Here is a 16,769-nt window from a genome sequence, read left to right on the forward strand (position 1 = left end):
CTAGATCCAGCCAGTTTCAGCTATTTCAGGTATTAATTCCTTGCTTTTCTTAATAACATAAAGGCATCTATAGAATTCTTAATCCTCGGTTACAAAGGTTCAGTACAATTCGTCAATATTTAAAAGCTGTACTTGGTTTTTCAAGTATTATAGAAAGAAAATGATAGGGTGCAGCTGTGGTTCAGAAAAATTGAATGGCTACTTGGAACAGCTAGAAAATTAGACTACACCCCTATTTTTCAGAAGTTTAAATTGATTGCAAAATTTAATAAATCAATAACCAAAGATGGGGACTGTTGTAAAAAAAAAAAAAAAAAGGTGTCCAAGCATTTCAATCACAAGAAATCTAGGAGTCTGTACCACTCCACTGCAGCACTGCTCAGGAGTATATGATATTTTTTTGTGCATTGTGGGCTCTAGAATTTGTCTGGAGAAATCTATAAATGCCTTCACAAAACGATGTTTTTAATACTTATGTAGGATTAGGAAGGTAACAATATTCCTAAACATTATTAAGAGTAATCACATGAAATAAAATGGCAGTTTAAAGGATGTCCAGATACCTGAAATAATGGGAAATCGATATTGAAAATGTCTGATTGAATTAGTGAGAAAGTTACAGGTACTGCTAAACTTATTGTGATTAGCTGCCTGCACTATTATAGGAAGTGCTAAATTGCATTTAAAGTTTGTGAAAACAAAGATGAAATTTTTGCCCATCCGAGTTGAACCCTGATTCTGTCAGGTTTTACTTATAAAATTAAAGTGAGCTTTTCCAAAATTAAAAAAAGGAAAAAAGCCCTGGGGATAAAATAATGGTGGAAAAACGCATGCCAACCCATCTTTCCAAAGCAGACTTTCTTAACTATAGTAATCCCATTTTCAGCGCTCACTAACCTAGCCACTCTCAAGTTGTTTTTTGTTTTCCCCTATTCATCCCTTACTTATTCTAAGGAAAAGATCCAGGATATCCAAACACGTCTCCACTCTCAGCAATCTGTGGGAAAGGAATCTAGAAGAGGTTAACTTAACAGTCCACTGCCAAAGGTGCCTTTTACACATTTTAGTATCAGCCATTATGTATATAACCAGAATGACTAGTAAATCGCCCCCCAAGAGGGATTTATTGATGTCGAGGGATAAAATCCATAAACCTTCCCACTGCTTCTCAGCCTGAGTTTTAATATCGGAACCTCTAATTGGTGCAGTTTTTACTCAAGAATCCTCTTAAATGGAACCAGAGGTCCATTGTGATTGGCCAACTTTCAACTGCCTACCAACCAATGGGAAAAGATATTTTACGAAACTTCTTTTCCCACCTAGACAATAGGCCCGCCACAGCTTAACTTGGAAGTGATTCTTGTTGGCCCATTAAGTGCGGGGAAAATGGGGAGGAGAAAGCTCGCGCCAAGGCTAAGACGCGCTCTTGTGCGGCCCTGCAGCTGCTCGTGGGCCGCGCGCACCGCCTGCTCCGCAAGGGCAGCAAACGCGCGGAGCCCCCAAGCCCCGGTGCACCTGACCGCCGTGCTGGAGCGCCTGACGCCGGCATCAAGGCCGGCATCAACCCGCGCCGCCTGCACCACTCTAGGCGGGGCCAGTGTCCAAGAACGAAAGCTACCAGGAGGGCAAAGGCACAATACCCAGGCCACGATAGTAGTCGCAGTAGGGTTTCAGAAACAAGCGCTCGTTGACAATTTAATAATACATACTTGGAACTAGCGGCTCGCCCCGCTGACCGCCTGGGGGCGCCGCCCCATCAGCGACCACACCAGGGCGGGAATTCAAAGGCAGCAGGAATGCTTGCCAAAGGGCTGGTGTTACGCAGCTCTTTCGCTTGAGATCTGTGGGTGGCTCTGAAAAGAGCCTTTGAGATTTTTCAAAGCAGGTGCCTCCACAGCTACTTCTTTTTGGGTGCCGCCTTCTTTGCCTTTGCAGCCTTCGGCTTGGCAGCTTTCGGCTTGGCGGCCTTGGGCTTGGGGGCTTTGGCCTTCGCTGGGCTTCTGGCCGCCTTCTTGGGCTTGGCAGCTTTCGCCTTCTTAGGGCTCTTGGCCGCCTTCTTGGCTCCAGCCGCGGCCGCCGGCTTCTTGGCTTTCTTCGGGGACTTCTTGACGCTCTTCTTGGGGGTGGCCGCCCCCGTCGCCTTCTTGGGCTTCTTGGCCGCCCCGGCGGGCTTCTTGGCCTTGGCCGCGCCGCCCTTCTTGGCTTTGGGCTTGGCCTCCCCGGGCGCCTTCTTGCTGAGCTTGAAGGAGCCGGAGGCGCCGGTGCCCTTGGTCTGCACCAGCGTGCCCTTGCTCACCAGGCTCTTGAGGCCCAGCTTGATGCGGCTGTTGTTCTTCTCCACGTCGTAGCCGGCGGCCGCCAGCGCCTTCTTGAGCGCCGCCAGGGACACGCCGCTGCGCTCCTTGGAGGCGGCCACGGCCTTGGTGATGAGCTCGGACACGGGCGGCCCGGACGCCTTGCGCTTCCCGGCAGCAGCGCCGACTTTCTTCGCCTTTTTCTTGACAGGTGCCTTCTCCACAGGGGCGGGAGCGGCGGGCGCGGCGGGCGCAGACTCCGACATGGTTCTATTTTGCCAGGAAAACCAGAAGTAAAGTCAAACTGTGAGGACGGCGCGTCCCGGGCGCCCGCGGCTCGGGGCTTATATAGAGACACGCTGCGTGATGATTGGCTGCCTGCTCGGCTCGCCGCGCCGCCCGAGCTGTGCTCCGCAGCTCTGTCGCGGGGCTGTGTTTCTTTCTCCTCAAAAAAGTCGAAAAACAGAAGAAACCTGGGCGTGAAAGAATTAGGGCTTTGCGGGAAACGCATCCAGGCGCCCTCGGGCTTCATTCGGGCCGCCTTTGCTGTGCCTAGTTTCAGAACCGGCCCCCTGAAAGCTTGCTGATTCCCCCAACTCGCTTCAAAACTTCTGTCAAATCGAGACAACTTTCCGGTTTTCCTTAAAAATACTATTTCTCCCCGTTCCCTTTGCAGACTTTTCTTCCGCAGCCCTGTTCTGCCCATTCTTCTCCTCTCAACTGTATAGAAAGGAACTCATTTTCACTCAAATGTATAGGGAAAATCGGTTTCTTCACGGAAGCAATAGCACAGGCTCGTCCGCGAGTTGTTTGCACCAGGCTCCATGAATTGGCACCGAGGTAGAAAATTCTACGGACGAGAGGAATAATTATTCTAGGAAAGATGGATTTATTTTTAAAATGTATTAAGGTGACCACTGTGTAAGCTGGGTTTGATCCCCATGTTTGGGTGATTTAAACAGTTTAGGGAGGATGGGAGTGAGGCTGCTTCACAATCTCCCAGGTGAACAGTCTATATAGAGGGTCACCTGCCCCCTCTAAAAAAATCACTGTCATAGAACCTCAGACCTGGAATAGACGTTAGAAATCAACCACCGCATCTACAGGGTAGTAAAGTGAAGTCTGGAGAGGTGAAATGGCAGGTCTACATTATTTAACCAGCTGCGACTTTAGGAGCAGTGTTGACAAATCGCATTTATGTCATATCTCTTTAAAGTTGTGAATCATTTAATGATACCCTGACTGTAAGTTTTTTTATACAACCTTCAGCACAGGATTTTGTTTATATTTCTTGCATTTCAAAATGATATTTAAAATACAGATTTGATTTGACTCTTTGCAAGACTGTGTGTGGTTACGAGGGTTAAAAAGAACAAAATTCTCATCCGAGTCACTGAATTTTGAGAGTTCTCCCTGGCTTCTCTCTAGGCTGTCACAACCTAAATTAATTGGCTCAGTTTGTGCATCTGAGAGAACAAATTGCATAACATTCTGTAGTAACAATCCCTGATTTTACCACTTTACCTCTTTTAGTTTTGCAACACAACAGAGTTGGAAGAATTAGGTAAGTTCCGGATAATTAAGCACAAACTTAGTATTTCGAACAAATAACCATATCTGAAATTAAACCTCATGTTTGTTAAAATAAATAAACTAAACAAGAAAGGGATATGTATCTCCTAAGAAATGATCCTATTTGCAGGTGTACTTATTTTGGTCTTCTTTCAATGGTGATTTGAAGATTCTCATATAAATCCAAGATATGATCTATCATCAACTTTAAAGACATCATGTCTCCACACCTAATTCTATAAAAATTACTTGGCTTTTTTTTAAGTTTTAAAATAGTCCTTTATTGGACAGCCCTGACTGTAACAAAGTCTCCAGGATATGAAACCATGCTACATGCTCCAAAAATCTCAAATACTTTCTAGAAAGGAAGAATGCTTAGACGATTGTATCTGCAACACTCAAATTCCTCCTCTGGAGACATTTTCAGAGAAAGGGACTGCTTGTCATCATTGCCAGAATCACTGTCAATAGCAATGATCACAAATATCATATAGGCCATTTTTCTTTTATATCCACAACTTTATATTTTCTAAACCTAAAGATGGAATTAAAAATTCATAGTAATGGCTTCTGATTCATTGTTGGACTTGTTCACCAAGTTGCATATGTGTGTTCTATTTAATACACGGGAAATGTTCTTTCCACAGATGTCACCAATTCATTGCAGGGCAACTCTTACTGCATCCCACGGCTATTTAAGAAGCAAATAAGCGAGAAGACATTGGACCTAAGTACCATTTCCTTAATTATTTGTAGGTAATTCTGTCCTTCCCTCAGGGCAACAATGAAGGCTTGATTTCATCCTGCAAGATTTTCCAGAAGTTTAGAGAAGGAAGAGGCAGTGCTGTGCTGCATACAGTTGCTCTGTTATTCTCTAACTGTAATATGGACAAGGTTTTTGAAAGCTGGATCAGTCCATGGGACTGTAAACTTGAGGTTCTGAAAAGTTATATTTGATACTTTGGTAGCCTTCCAAAAAGTACTGCTTTTGAATCCTAAATCTGCTAGACTAAGGCTCAAACCATTTATCTAAGTGATGTATGAAATTACGAAGATAAACAACAGTTTTATAAAGAATGAATATGTAACTTAGGACTTCATGTTCTCTCAATATTTTGGTGTTAAGATCCCGCTCACCATACTAAATACTTTGTGATAGATAGAGGGGATGTCCATCAGATTATTCCACAGTGCCTGTGCTCTAGCATTTCAAAATCCAGTGGACTCCAACGTTTAAGGGGAAAAGGGACTATAAATACCAAATACCAAAAAAAGACCTAGAAGAAAGCAAGAATTATAGAGCACACAGGGCATTGTGTTAGGATCAAATGTGTTCAGAAGGACTATGAGAAATCACTGTTATTTTAATATCTTATCAGGCAGCCTCACCTCAGAACTTTCTCCCAGTTGAAACTCCTCTCCAAGCACAAAAGTGTGTTATTAAATTTATTTCTTGAAGAGGTCAGGGCTTTCTCAAACTTATAATTTTCCTTTTAACATTTTCCCCTTCCTATTTGTAATAGCTGATATATGCAGAAGTGCACTAATTTCCATTATACTTCAAAAATACTCCACAACAACAATAACAAAAAAGGAACCAAAAAAGAGCAAAAAACTTGCAAAACCTCACTTCCTGTAGTAGGCCTCATTCTCAGATACCCACTACACAGCTTTCCCAGTCTGCATTAAAAGCTCTTCCGAAATAACTTACAACAGTGCACGTGAAACCCAATGGAATTTTTGCCATGAACAAAATGTTCTCTCCAATCTGCTCTGTCCAATAGGTAGCCACTAGCTACATGTGGTTTTATAACATGTAAATGTGACTAGGGTAATAAGGAAATTATTTTTAATTGTATTTAATTTTAATTAATGTCAACTTAAATGACATGTTTTTAGTGGCCATTACAGGACAGCACAGCATTAGAGCAAGTCCTCTCAAACTTGAATAAGCATGCTGCTGACTTGGAGTTCTTGTTGAAAAATACAACATCCATTCCGTAGGTTTGGAGTTAGGCTTGAAATTCTGTATGTCTCACAAGGTAACACTATTACCTTCTCCTAGATAGGATAACACTGGCACACTCATCTCTCCCAGGCGGTAACTGGGAGCCTGCTGTGCGATGACTCATCCCACACCACGGATTCACTTTTCTCATCCATCTCTCAGACTTAGGGATTTTTGAGTTGTTTTTAAAAAGGGGTGTGATTGTGATTGTGTTTGCACATGGGGTTTTTGTACACCATCTTGGCTTTTAGTACACCCTAAACTTTTGAATAAATGAATGATTCTTATGAGGTTCCTTTCTCAAAAGGGGCATGGGAGAGCACTAACTCTCTTCCTGCGGTACCTGGTCTGACCCAAATCCCAGATAGACTGACTCCAGGAAATGACTAGTTTTCTGACTGCCTATAAGGTAAAGCAGCAGGCAAGAAAGGACTTGTTTTTTCTATCCTCTGTATTACATAGAAGGAACTCATTAAGAACAGGGGTCATGTGAGTGCTGAAATTTGTCTGAACACATCAACCTAAGACGTGTGTAGAAAATTACCTCAATTAGCTTTCTTGTTTGGACACTATGTGGCAGAATTGTTAGTGTTAGTTTTGCTAATTCTGTGAATTGGCAATCACATATTCACCACGACGTGCTGACACTGTTTTACTGGTGTGGGCATCTTTGTAGGTAGCGAGAAAATGAGACTCCAGAAACAGAAAGCCTCAGTCCTAACCCCAGCAATACCATGCACGGAAAAAGGGCATTTCTCCAAGCCAGGCATTCCGGCGGAGTGGACATTCAATTACCATTCGCTTCCCTTCCTCGAGCTCCTTCTTTTGTTTTAATCAGAAAATGCTGAAAACGATGTATATTTATTTGCCCTTCGAAACGGCGTCGTTCCGCGATCTCCCAAATTTAATAGATCCGTGGTAGACTTGTAAGAATTATAAATACTATTCACGTTTTTTGAAAAATGTCTACATATCTGGTATGTCTCCCTTTTGGAAACAAATGTATTACCACTTCCTTTGCGCAATGGTGACTGGTCTGGAAATACGAACGATATCAACTGTCTGAGAAAACCCACAGACACAGGAAAAGAAAAAGCAGCGACTTCCTCAGACAGGGAAACAGGACGGAATCAGCTACCGAGTCGCAATTCTCCGCCCGCCACGCAGGCCTGGGAGGAGTCAGCCAATGGGGCAGGGGAGAGGCGGGGCGGAGGTCAAGTGCCCGCCTCCGCCTTTTCAGTTCCCTAAAAGGTCCGCACCCTTGCTATATAAGAAGCTGAAGGCTGCGGTCAGTTCACTTTGCTGTGTTGCATACCGACTGCGGATATGTCTGGTCGCGGCAAGGGCGGGAAGGGCCTGGGCAAGGGCGGCGCCAAGCGCCACCGCAAGGTGCTGCGCGACAACATCCAGGGCATCACCAAGCCCGCCATCCGCCGCCTGGCCCGGCGCGGCGGCGTCAAGCGCATCTCCGGCCTCATCTACGAGGAGACCCGCGGGGTGCTCAAGGTCTTCCTGGAGAACGTCATCCGCGACGCCGTCACCTACACCGAGCACGCCAAGCGCAAGACGGTCACGGCCATGGACGTGGTCTACGCGCTCAAGCGCCAGGGACGCACGCTCTACGGCTTCGGCGGCTAAGACTGGGCACCATGCCTTGGAATTTACAAAAAGGCCCTTTTCAGGGCCGCCCAAATTATCACGCGAAGCGCTGTGACTGTCAGGACTGCAGAAAGGGGTGGGCCTTGGAGTCTTGAGTAACTGCTTCTAAGATACGTAGCTTCCTAGTCCTAGCAGTCAGTCTTCTCCAGAGGCTTCTGAGCGCCACGGCTGCTGTAAGTAGGGCCAAGGAACAGACGGCGGCCTGGTACGCCACAAGCCGATATAACTTCGTCCTCCCTCATTGTAGTACCATTTCTAAACTCCTGTTGCTGTGCAAATTCATCTCGCTCCGCATTCCTGAGCAGCTGGGTAAGACTACCCAGCTTTCCTGAGGTAATTCATGTGTGTTAAATGTCCCGTTCTATTCCTGGGCAATAAACCGGTTACTTCTATCGTTTAGTCATGTAGATAAGACTACAGTAAATTACATAACATCCCGTTTCTAACAAGCTCTCAAGGCTTGATAGGCTTTGATATTTCCACCTCATTGCAGTGTTCTGTGATTGTCAGAAACCTTGTAATTGCCAAAACCAAAAGGGCACAGGATTGAATCTGGGCTGTGTCTGGATGTTGGTGTGTATTCCTGCATTTCTCGGCCTCACCAAGTCGTGGAGGCCTTTTTTGGCTCAGATACTGTTATCCACCTGGTCCTTAGCACTTTCCCCATCTTGGTCCTATTTCTCTGCTTATGATTTTTCCCACTGTCCTTGTCTTGTAATCTCATCACCGTAGATCATCCTGGTGAGACATTTGGCACCCAGAAGAGAAATGACTTTCTCCCCTCCAGCCTGTAGCCACGTGTTCTGGAGAAATCTGATCCTTACCAGAGATTTAGCAACTGCATTCCACCTATGCAAAAATAAACTTTCACTGGTTTTCTTATCTGCTCTACCTGATACCTGCTCACCCCCACAACCTCATCTCCAAGCCCCTCTTCCCAAACATTTCCACAGCTGAATACTGAATGTCATACTTGAAAGTCCCTTTTCCCAACAATAGTCCTTAACATGCACTATTTCTTCCACAAATAACTCCTTTGCCAACTTCAAAATTTCTCCTGAGAATATTACACCACCGGTTCTCCCAAAAGCCAGCAAGCTTTCCCAATACACCAGAAAGCACAGTTCACCTGTGAAGCCTGAGTTCACAGTTCCATGTGTGACTTCTGAGCTGTTGCTCCCTTAAACAGTTGTTTGTATTGATTAATGCTTGATTTCCTCTCCAGCTCTAAACTTGAGGCTAGGACAGTATCTTCATGTTGGTATCCTCAGGACCTACTTAAACATGTGGTACATATTCACTCAAATGTTTGTGTGGGAGGGTAGGAGGGGAGAAAAGTAAATAAGCTGTATGGTCTGTTAGTATACTTGTATACAAAGCACTCTTCACCAACAGTATCTCCCCTCCCTCAGCCCTTCTCTTACTGTTTTCCTTCACTATAGCACATGCAGGGTGTTTTCCATAAACGGTACTGAGACAGTTGGAGAGCCACATGGGGAAAAAAGGAAATTAAAACCTACACCAATTCTACAAATGAAAGGCAAAACAAACCTTTAAGAAATAATTTAAGTAAATATCATTATGACCTTGGGTTAAAAGAGGAATATTTTTAACAAGACAAAAAGAACAGACTGAAAGACTGGTAAATGTGACTACAGTAAAATCAAGGAGTTCAGCTTACCTAAGGAACCACATAAAGAGCAAAAGTACAAGTCACAAAACTGAAAAGATGTAAATAAATTAACAAAGGGCTAACATCTAGAATATGTAAGTCAGTATTCTATAAATCAATTACAAAAAGGAAAAAAATCAGGCTTAGTGTGTGGAAGGAAGAGGCAGATGCTGGGCTGGGTGGACTGCACTTTGGAGATGTCAGCAGGTAGCTGTCATCAGATGATTCAGCATCAACCATGGACCATCCCTCTGTGTTCTATCTTTCAACTCCAAGACCTGGATTTGTTGGCGAGGCTTGTGTTAGGTACGCCCTGCTGTGCATTGCAACCTAACCAGAATCCTGTGATGTAGGGGAGCAGCTGATCCCCAAATTGTGGGTGTGTTGAGGGCACATGCTATAAGAGAAAAAGAGAAGGGGTAGACGAATGAGTATTGAGCAGCAGAATCCTATAGAAGGCCACGGGCTCCTGCTCATGCAGGCATAAGTTTCCCTCTCTATATAAATCTTTTTCATTATTTATCCTGGGACACTTTGCTCAACTTCTGAGCCTTGGTTTCCTTATCTTTAAGTAAGGGACACTAGCTCTGACCAGGTTGCTGTGTAATGAAATGAGACAGAGTGATGTGGGCTATGGGTGGGAGGCTATTTATCTCATCGTAGATAACCTGAGTTGTACCGGTGGGATAATGAGAAGCTGCAGCATTTCCCTTGGTAACCATGGCAACGACTCCAGTCCTGGGAAATAATTTAGCAATGCAAATTCTATACATACCAGTCAGTCCAGAGAGTCTCTGATAATAGTGATGCTGAAGCTTAAATAAACTTGAAGTTGACCTCAAGGGGAAATATAATATAGCCTGTGCATAAATTCAAAATTATCTAATTCTGTATCCAAGTGTGCCTACTCTCTAGAAATCCAATTGAGTAATATAGGCCCTATAGGCTTTGACTGAATATGTATTCAAGGTTGCATCCAGACGGAATGTGGGCGATATGTTAATTCAAGACTTATCTGGTACTCAGCCAAATACTTAACTAACAAAAGAAAGCCGTTTTCTTTTATAAAAGCACCATTTGACTCTCCACCTGGTATTAAAAGAACTCGAAAATCTTGTTCAGGGCTATGGGTTTGGAACAGAAAGCTGAGTCCAACCGGCTGTAAATAAATCTTTATTTCCTTCCCAAAATCTTTCCTGAGTCCTGGCCTTTCTATACACAAATAATTGAACCTCTCTGGACTTCTACAACAAGAGATGAAGTCTAATAGCACAAGTGAATCTTATTATAACCGTGAAAAGCAGAACCCTAAGAGGCCTAAGTTCTGTTTGATGTCAGAGTCAGAAACTGTCATGCAGGCAGTTAAAAACCAACAAGAATCATTGCTCTAACATTCCTGGCTTTTTTTTTCTTAGGTGTTTGCCTTCAATTAATCCGACTTTCATGGGGATTGACTGGCCAGTCACAACAATTCACACATAACCTTTTAAAGTTCACGATGTGGATGCGTTATTTAATCGAATTCTCAGAACAACTTTGTAAAGCAGTTATGGCAGTTGATTTATCCTCATTCTAAAGATAATAAGAGCATAAAAGTTAAGGGACATGTATAAATTCACTTGGGTACCAAAGGCCCATTTTCCTCCATGGCTTGGAGTGTTTTTTGACCTCAGGAAGTAACCAATGATTTTCTCTAAAGGAGAAAGTATTGACTTTAAATGCTATTGACATAAAAGGAGATTCAGAAAGAGTGAGCTGAGCATTCTTGTTAAGAGATTTTGGGGTACTGATGTTGCTGGAAGACTCATGAGGTTTGTTTGTTTGTTTTTTTAATGAAGGTAGAGAAAGAATTTTTCAACAGGTAGCCAGTTAGCTTCAGGAAAAAAGAATACTCTGATACTCTGAGTCTAAATGATTTATGTGGGCCTCCAAGTAGAAATAGCCCTAGAGTGAAACTCAGTTTTGCTCTCTACTTTTTCATGTCAAAGTACCACCTCCTTGATCCCATGCACATTCTTCTCTTGCCCAGACAATTGCCTCTCCACTGATCTGCACTTCCATCGACCCGAACCCCCACTAAGATGGGAAGTCACTTCTCCAGAGGGAATCTTTTTACACATAAAGCATAAATTCAAGCACGTTTCTCCTTGCTATGAATAAAACCCTATCATTACTACAGAAATTGCTTGTCTTCAAGCCCTCCTTTTCTCCCTTCTGTTGGAAACTTGAGAAGGCTTTGGGGTCCTAGCATTAAACTGTAAGAGGAAAACTAATTTGAAAATGTTGGTGATCATTGTCTTTTCCTCACTGGGCTGTACTAGGATTTGGAGATAAAAACTCTACTCTGAAACATTCTTTAATACTTCAAGCCACTATGTTAGAGATTTTACACAAGAATCTATAGGTGAGGAATGTTAAATCAATTTCCCAACATCAGAGAAACTGAGATTCAAGTCATGTCTGTTTGACTCTAAAGCCACAGGTGGTCATTCTACCATGGTGTACTGGGATAAGGACTGGGGACTAACCATCATTGAGATTTATTTTGGGTCTGGCATGGTGCTAAGGCACTTTTCATAAGCCATAGTACCAAGAGTAAGCAGATGAAATAATAATTGACCCCTGTAGATCTTCCTTTGTGCCACACACTATACTAAACATGTGACATATATTTAACCCAGTGAATTTTTACCATATGGGAGAAATACTATTATTCCCACTTTACAGATGAGATCATTGAGGCACAGAAAAGTTATGTGACTCATCACACAGCTACTAAGGGTTAGAGCCACCGTTTTTGACCAGTCAGTCTGGCTGCAGTCTGCTCTTAAACATTTTATTATACTTCCCCAGGGCTCAAAATTTTCTGGTGCCTATAGGACAGTGGACTGAAGAAGATGGGGGAACAAAAGCATGAATGGCTCAAAGCTCGGCTTTGAAACATATATCCTAGAAAAGACATTCTTTCCAAGAAGTGGTGCGAAGATCTGTATACATCTGCTCATTTGGAGGCAGTAGAGTTCCAAAATTATCCAATTACCTTGGTAGCTGCAGTGCTCTACTAAAACCTAACCGATAAAACTGGCACACATGAAGAGAATGAGTACTTGCTGTATACATACTGTGTTCCTTTTAAAACACACATACAAGCTGGGAGAAGTTATGACAAACATGAGGTTTGATGGAGAAGTAAAGGCAGAAACAAAAAATCAAGTTATATAATTCACATAGAGTGATGTGGCATTTATCTGTGGTGAAAAGTATACCCAATTTTTTTACAAATCTTTTGAAAGTTCTAAATCCACCCTTGCATTAAAATCTAGTTCTTAAGTTTTGTTCTCTTTCAGTCATTTGTTGTTGTAATTAATACATTTAGAAACCCTGACTATTGTGTCAGGTTTTAACTTCCTCTGCAGAGGCCAAATACAAGGCAAATATATACCATTCATAATCTAAAACTCATAAATTAAGAAAGCAAATCTTTAAATCTGTGGTCTTGAGTATGTGGACAAAGTTTTTCACAAGAATTTCTAAAACCCTGTGTGGTCTATGAATAGTTCATTTAACTTCGTTCCTACCAGCTAATTCCAGTGACAAACAAAGGATTTTAAATACTTCAAAAATAAAGCGTGCCATGGGCTCAGATATCATTTTACATCTCCTTTATTAAGCATTACAGCATAATATAGCTGCCCTATGTAGCTTCTAGCTGACCCGCCAGACTTACCACCTCCTTCTCCACTTGGCCCTGGAGGGTGGGAGGCTCACCAATGAATTACTTGACCCTAGACCAGGGGTTCTTACCAAGGGTTTGAATTTAAATTCCAAAAAAAACTTATTCTTGCAGAGACATGTTGGTGTGGGTGTGATATATTTATTAAATAATACACAGTATAGTGTGAACTTAGTAAGGGGTCCATGGTTTTCACCTGACTGGCAAAGCGGTCTGTGGAACAAAAAAGTTTAAGAGGGGAAGCGGACTTGTCCCAGTGGTTAGGGCGTCCGTCTACCACAGGGAGGTCCAAGGCCTCCTCCGCCCCTGTGGAGCTGGCCCATGCGCAGTGCTGATGCGCGCAAGGAGTGCCCTGCCACGCAGGGGTGTCCCCGCGTAGGGGAGCCCCACGTGCAAGGAGTGCACCCCCTAAGGAGAGCCGCCCAGCGCGAAAGAAAGTGCAGCCTGCCCAGGAATGGCACCGCACACACGGAGAGCTGACACAACAAGGTGACACAACAAAAAGAAACACAGATTCCCGTGCGGCGGACAACAGAAGCGGACGCAGCAAATAGACACAGAGAACAGACAACCGGGGCGGTGGGGCGAAGGGGAGAGAAATAAATAAATCTTTTTTAAAAATTTAATTTAATTTAATTTAAAAACAGGTTAAGAGCCCCTGCTCTAGACCTTCCTTGGGTTTAGTCAGGGGCGAAAGGAAAAGGAGAGTGAGATAGGGTATTTATACCTGTTTCCCTTCCACTGGTCACCTTAGGCTGCCTGTGCCAAGGCCACAATTCCTATTCAGCCACCGCAGTGCAGCTCTAGTAACTGCTTCCCTTGTCCCTTCAGGCCTGTCCCCACCTTCCTAGGTTGGGGGTGAGGCCCTTGTGGTTTCTGTATAAACTACCTTCAATTTGCAGATCGTTTCCTTATAAATCTCTCCTCCCCCTGAGCGATGTGAGATGGCTGTCTGCCACCTTGGCCTTCTGTGAATGGTGGCATTAGCCTAGCACAGTCATTTCACAGCCCAAAGTTCAGTCACCATAACTAGAAGAACTGATGTAAATAGAATGCAGATCTCACCATGTCTCTCCCCACCGACATGTCTCCACATGGTGAAGTTTATTCCTAGTTTCTCAATTGACAAGAGGTGGCCCTACTCAGGCAACTGCCTTTCTTCGAGTATCTGTTCCCGTTCTCCACAGCATTCAACTACATATTGTCCCTTTGTCTTCACTCTGCCACCTGAAATGAGCAAGAGAAATGATGCACATGTTTATGACAAGTGTCCCATGGCTGCGTGCCCTGCAGCACCCATCTCCTGTCCGCAGCAGATCACATCTTTACACCAGCTGAGATTTCAGCATCCATTGATATAACCCTTGCTTGAATCAATTAGTTTAAATGGGGCTTGCAGGTTAACAGCTAGTATTTGCCAAAAAATAAGTTTAAAACAAAGCATGTGAATTGAGTATAATGAATGTGTTCAGAATGAGAGTTGCTTAAACTTTGGCTGGTTCGACTATTCTACGCTTTTCTAGTAACTGGTTAATAGAAAAATGAGGATGGTTGAGATGCACACAAAATTAAATTATCTTTGCTAAAAATCAGTATAACAACTTCGATGTTGAAATTTGCTATCAGAAAACTGCCAAGACTCATTAATCCATGGTCCTTAATTTAGCAGCTGTGCAGCCTCTGAGCTATTGCATCTACCTGTTAGATTTGGGGAAAATGATATTCTGCAAAATAATAGGAAGACTTTTCCGTCGCAAACAAACCTGCTGCCAGAAGCACGTAAGTTGAAAAGATCGTGTTGCTGGAAAACGAGCTACTGAGTTCATTCCTAACCACCTGAGCCAGGGACATCCTGGCGCTTGTGCACTTAAAGTCGTCCTTGGCGACCGCCTTGCCCTTGGCTGGCGTGCTCGGAAACGTTAGGTTAACTCCGTCATAAACCCTATCCTGTCCTAAGTATCTCTTAAAATGTCCGGTACAGTTCAAGTTATGTAAAGCATTAACTTTACCCCTGGAGCAAATAATTCTGTTCTACCAAACTAATACGCAGCCGTGGCCCACCGCTGCCCACCTACTGAAGCTTGGCACTTGGGGAAAAGGTTTACAATTCTGTGGTACAGTCTTTAAAGCTGAAATTATAGGTGGCTCTGAAAAGAGCCTTTGGGTTTCCAAACGGGCAGGCACGGAGAAGTTAGGCCCTCTCGCCGCGGATGCGGCGCGCCAGCTGGATGTCCTTGGGCATGATGGTGACGCGCTTGGCGTGGATGGCGCAGAGGTTGGTGTCCTCGAAGAGCCCCACCAGGTAGGCCTCGCACGCCTCCTGCAGCGCCATGACGGCCGAGCTCTGGAAGCGCAGGTCGGTCTTGAAGTCCTGCGCGATCTCGCGCACCAGGCGCTGGAACGGCAGCTTGCGGATCAGCAGCTCGGTGGACTTCTGGTAGCGGCGGATCTCGCGCAGCGCCACGGTGCCGGGCCGGTAGCGGTGCGGCTTCTTGACGCCGCCCGTGGCCGGCGCGCTCTTGCGGGCCGCCTTGGTGGCCAGCTGCTTGCGGGGCGCCTTGCCGCCGGTCGACTTGCGGGCCGTCTGCTTCGTGCGGGCCATGATAGGACTTTGGGAGGGACGTCTAGAAGTGAGCCGCCGGCTGCCGGTGCTCTCATTTATATAGGCGAAGTCCTCCTGATTGGTCCGGACCTTCAAATTTCGCGCCATGGGTTAAGTAACTCGATACGCCTTGTGATTGGCCACAAATCTTTCCTTTCAAATATCTGCTGAAGCGTGTAAGCTTGGTTTTCTCCCCATTTTTAGCTTTTGCCCTTTAATCCCGCTGTTACAACTTGCGTGTTTTACATGCGCCTTTATTTTAGTCCTTGCTTTTCAAGGAGAAAAGTGACGGAAATCAGCGTCCCGCAGCTCGAGCCATTTCAAAAAGGCCATGTTTAAACCTCATTGGTCCAGTTTCCTTCCTTAAAATCGAAAGTTCTAGCTTGAAGAAATCTCTCTTGCTATATAAATCAACTCATTTTTTTTTAATTAAGCAAATAACCCTATTGGGGAGTAAAGCAAGAGAAATGCACTTTTAGGGTGTAAGGCGGACATTTTCAAGGAAGAGAAATGCTAAAGCGCCCCGTTTTATACCCCGAACCCTCCAACAAGCACTGGCAGCTCTTCCAGAGTATTCCTCGAGGCTACTTAAAATCACACCACTGCTTTAAAATGCGATGATCCTTTCACTCTTGAAAAAGCTCAAATTTTTGGGTAAGAATGTTGCCAACTTTAATCAGACCAAACTATGAATACCAGTGACATAATTTTTTAGGAGGTACCGGGCGTTGAAGCCAGGGCTCGTACGTGGGAAGCAGGCGCTAGTCACTGTGCTACATCCGCGCCCCAGCAATGACAATTTGGAAGACACTTCTGTACTTAGCTAACTTTATATTGTCCTCCCTAGAACTGGTTCTTCAACGGTAGTTTTAAACTCACAGTGCGCTGCAACTTGGCACGCAGCTACTCCCTGCTTAAGTCCGCATCTAGGGGGGCAGACTTCGTAACTAGATACTGTTGGCAGGACTTTAAGTTTTAACTTAACCATAGTGAAAACGTTTTTCCAGACGACGTCATAGCCACACGAACAACCAATCAAAAAGTAGATATGAATTCACCTTATTTGCATAACAGCTTTCCATTGGCTGACCAGCTCCAATCGGGGGTTGGGAAACGTACGCCCTTATTTGCATGGAAGCCCTACAAATATAGGCCGGATGAGCGGATAGTTTTCTCCACTTTCTTTTTTCGAACTACGTTTTGCTTGTCTTTTTCTTTTCTTTTGCAAC

The 16,769-nt window shown here is 44.2% G+C and overlaps 3 protein-coding genes across 3 annotated transcripts; 1 reads left to right on the forward strand and 2 right to left on the reverse strand.

The window, feature by feature from the left end:
• Positions 1-1,844: 1,844 nt before the first annotated feature.
• LOC101439299 (histone H1.3) lies at positions 1,845-2,625 on the reverse strand. The gene has a single exon (XM_058285352.2). It carries the CDS (start codon positions 2,558-2,560, stop codon positions 1,898-1,900), a length of 663 nt encoding a protein of 220 aa, XP_058141335.1. The 5' UTR covers positions 2,561-2,625; the 3' UTR covers positions 1,845-1,897.
• Positions 2,626-7,177: 4,552 nt separating this feature from the next.
• LOC139437314 (histone H4) lies at positions 7,178-7,567 on the forward strand. Its single transcript, XM_071211008.1, has one exon. It carries the CDS (start codon positions 7,201-7,203, stop codon positions 7,510-7,512), a length of 312 nt encoding a protein of 103 aa, XP_071067109.1. The 5' UTR covers positions 7,178-7,200; the 3' UTR covers positions 7,513-7,567.
• Positions 7,568-15,073: 7,506 nt separating this feature from the next.
• On the reverse strand, positions 15,074-15,648 carry LOC101443684 (histone H3.1-like). The gene has a single exon (XM_058285115.2). The coding sequence runs from the start codon at positions 15,646-15,648 to the stop codon at positions 15,130-15,132; it is 519 nt and encodes a 172-aa protein (XP_058141098.2). The 3' UTR covers positions 15,074-15,129.
• Positions 15,649-16,769: the final 1,121 nt, after the last annotated feature.

Source organism: Dasypus novemcinctus, chromosome 22 (genome assembly GCF_030445035.2).
Source record: "Dasypus novemcinctus isolate mDasNov1 chromosome 22, mDasNov1.1.hap2, whole genome shotgun sequence".
Taxonomy (NCBI): Eukaryota; Metazoa; Chordata; class Mammalia; order Cingulata; family Dasypodidae; genus Dasypus; species Dasypus novemcinctus.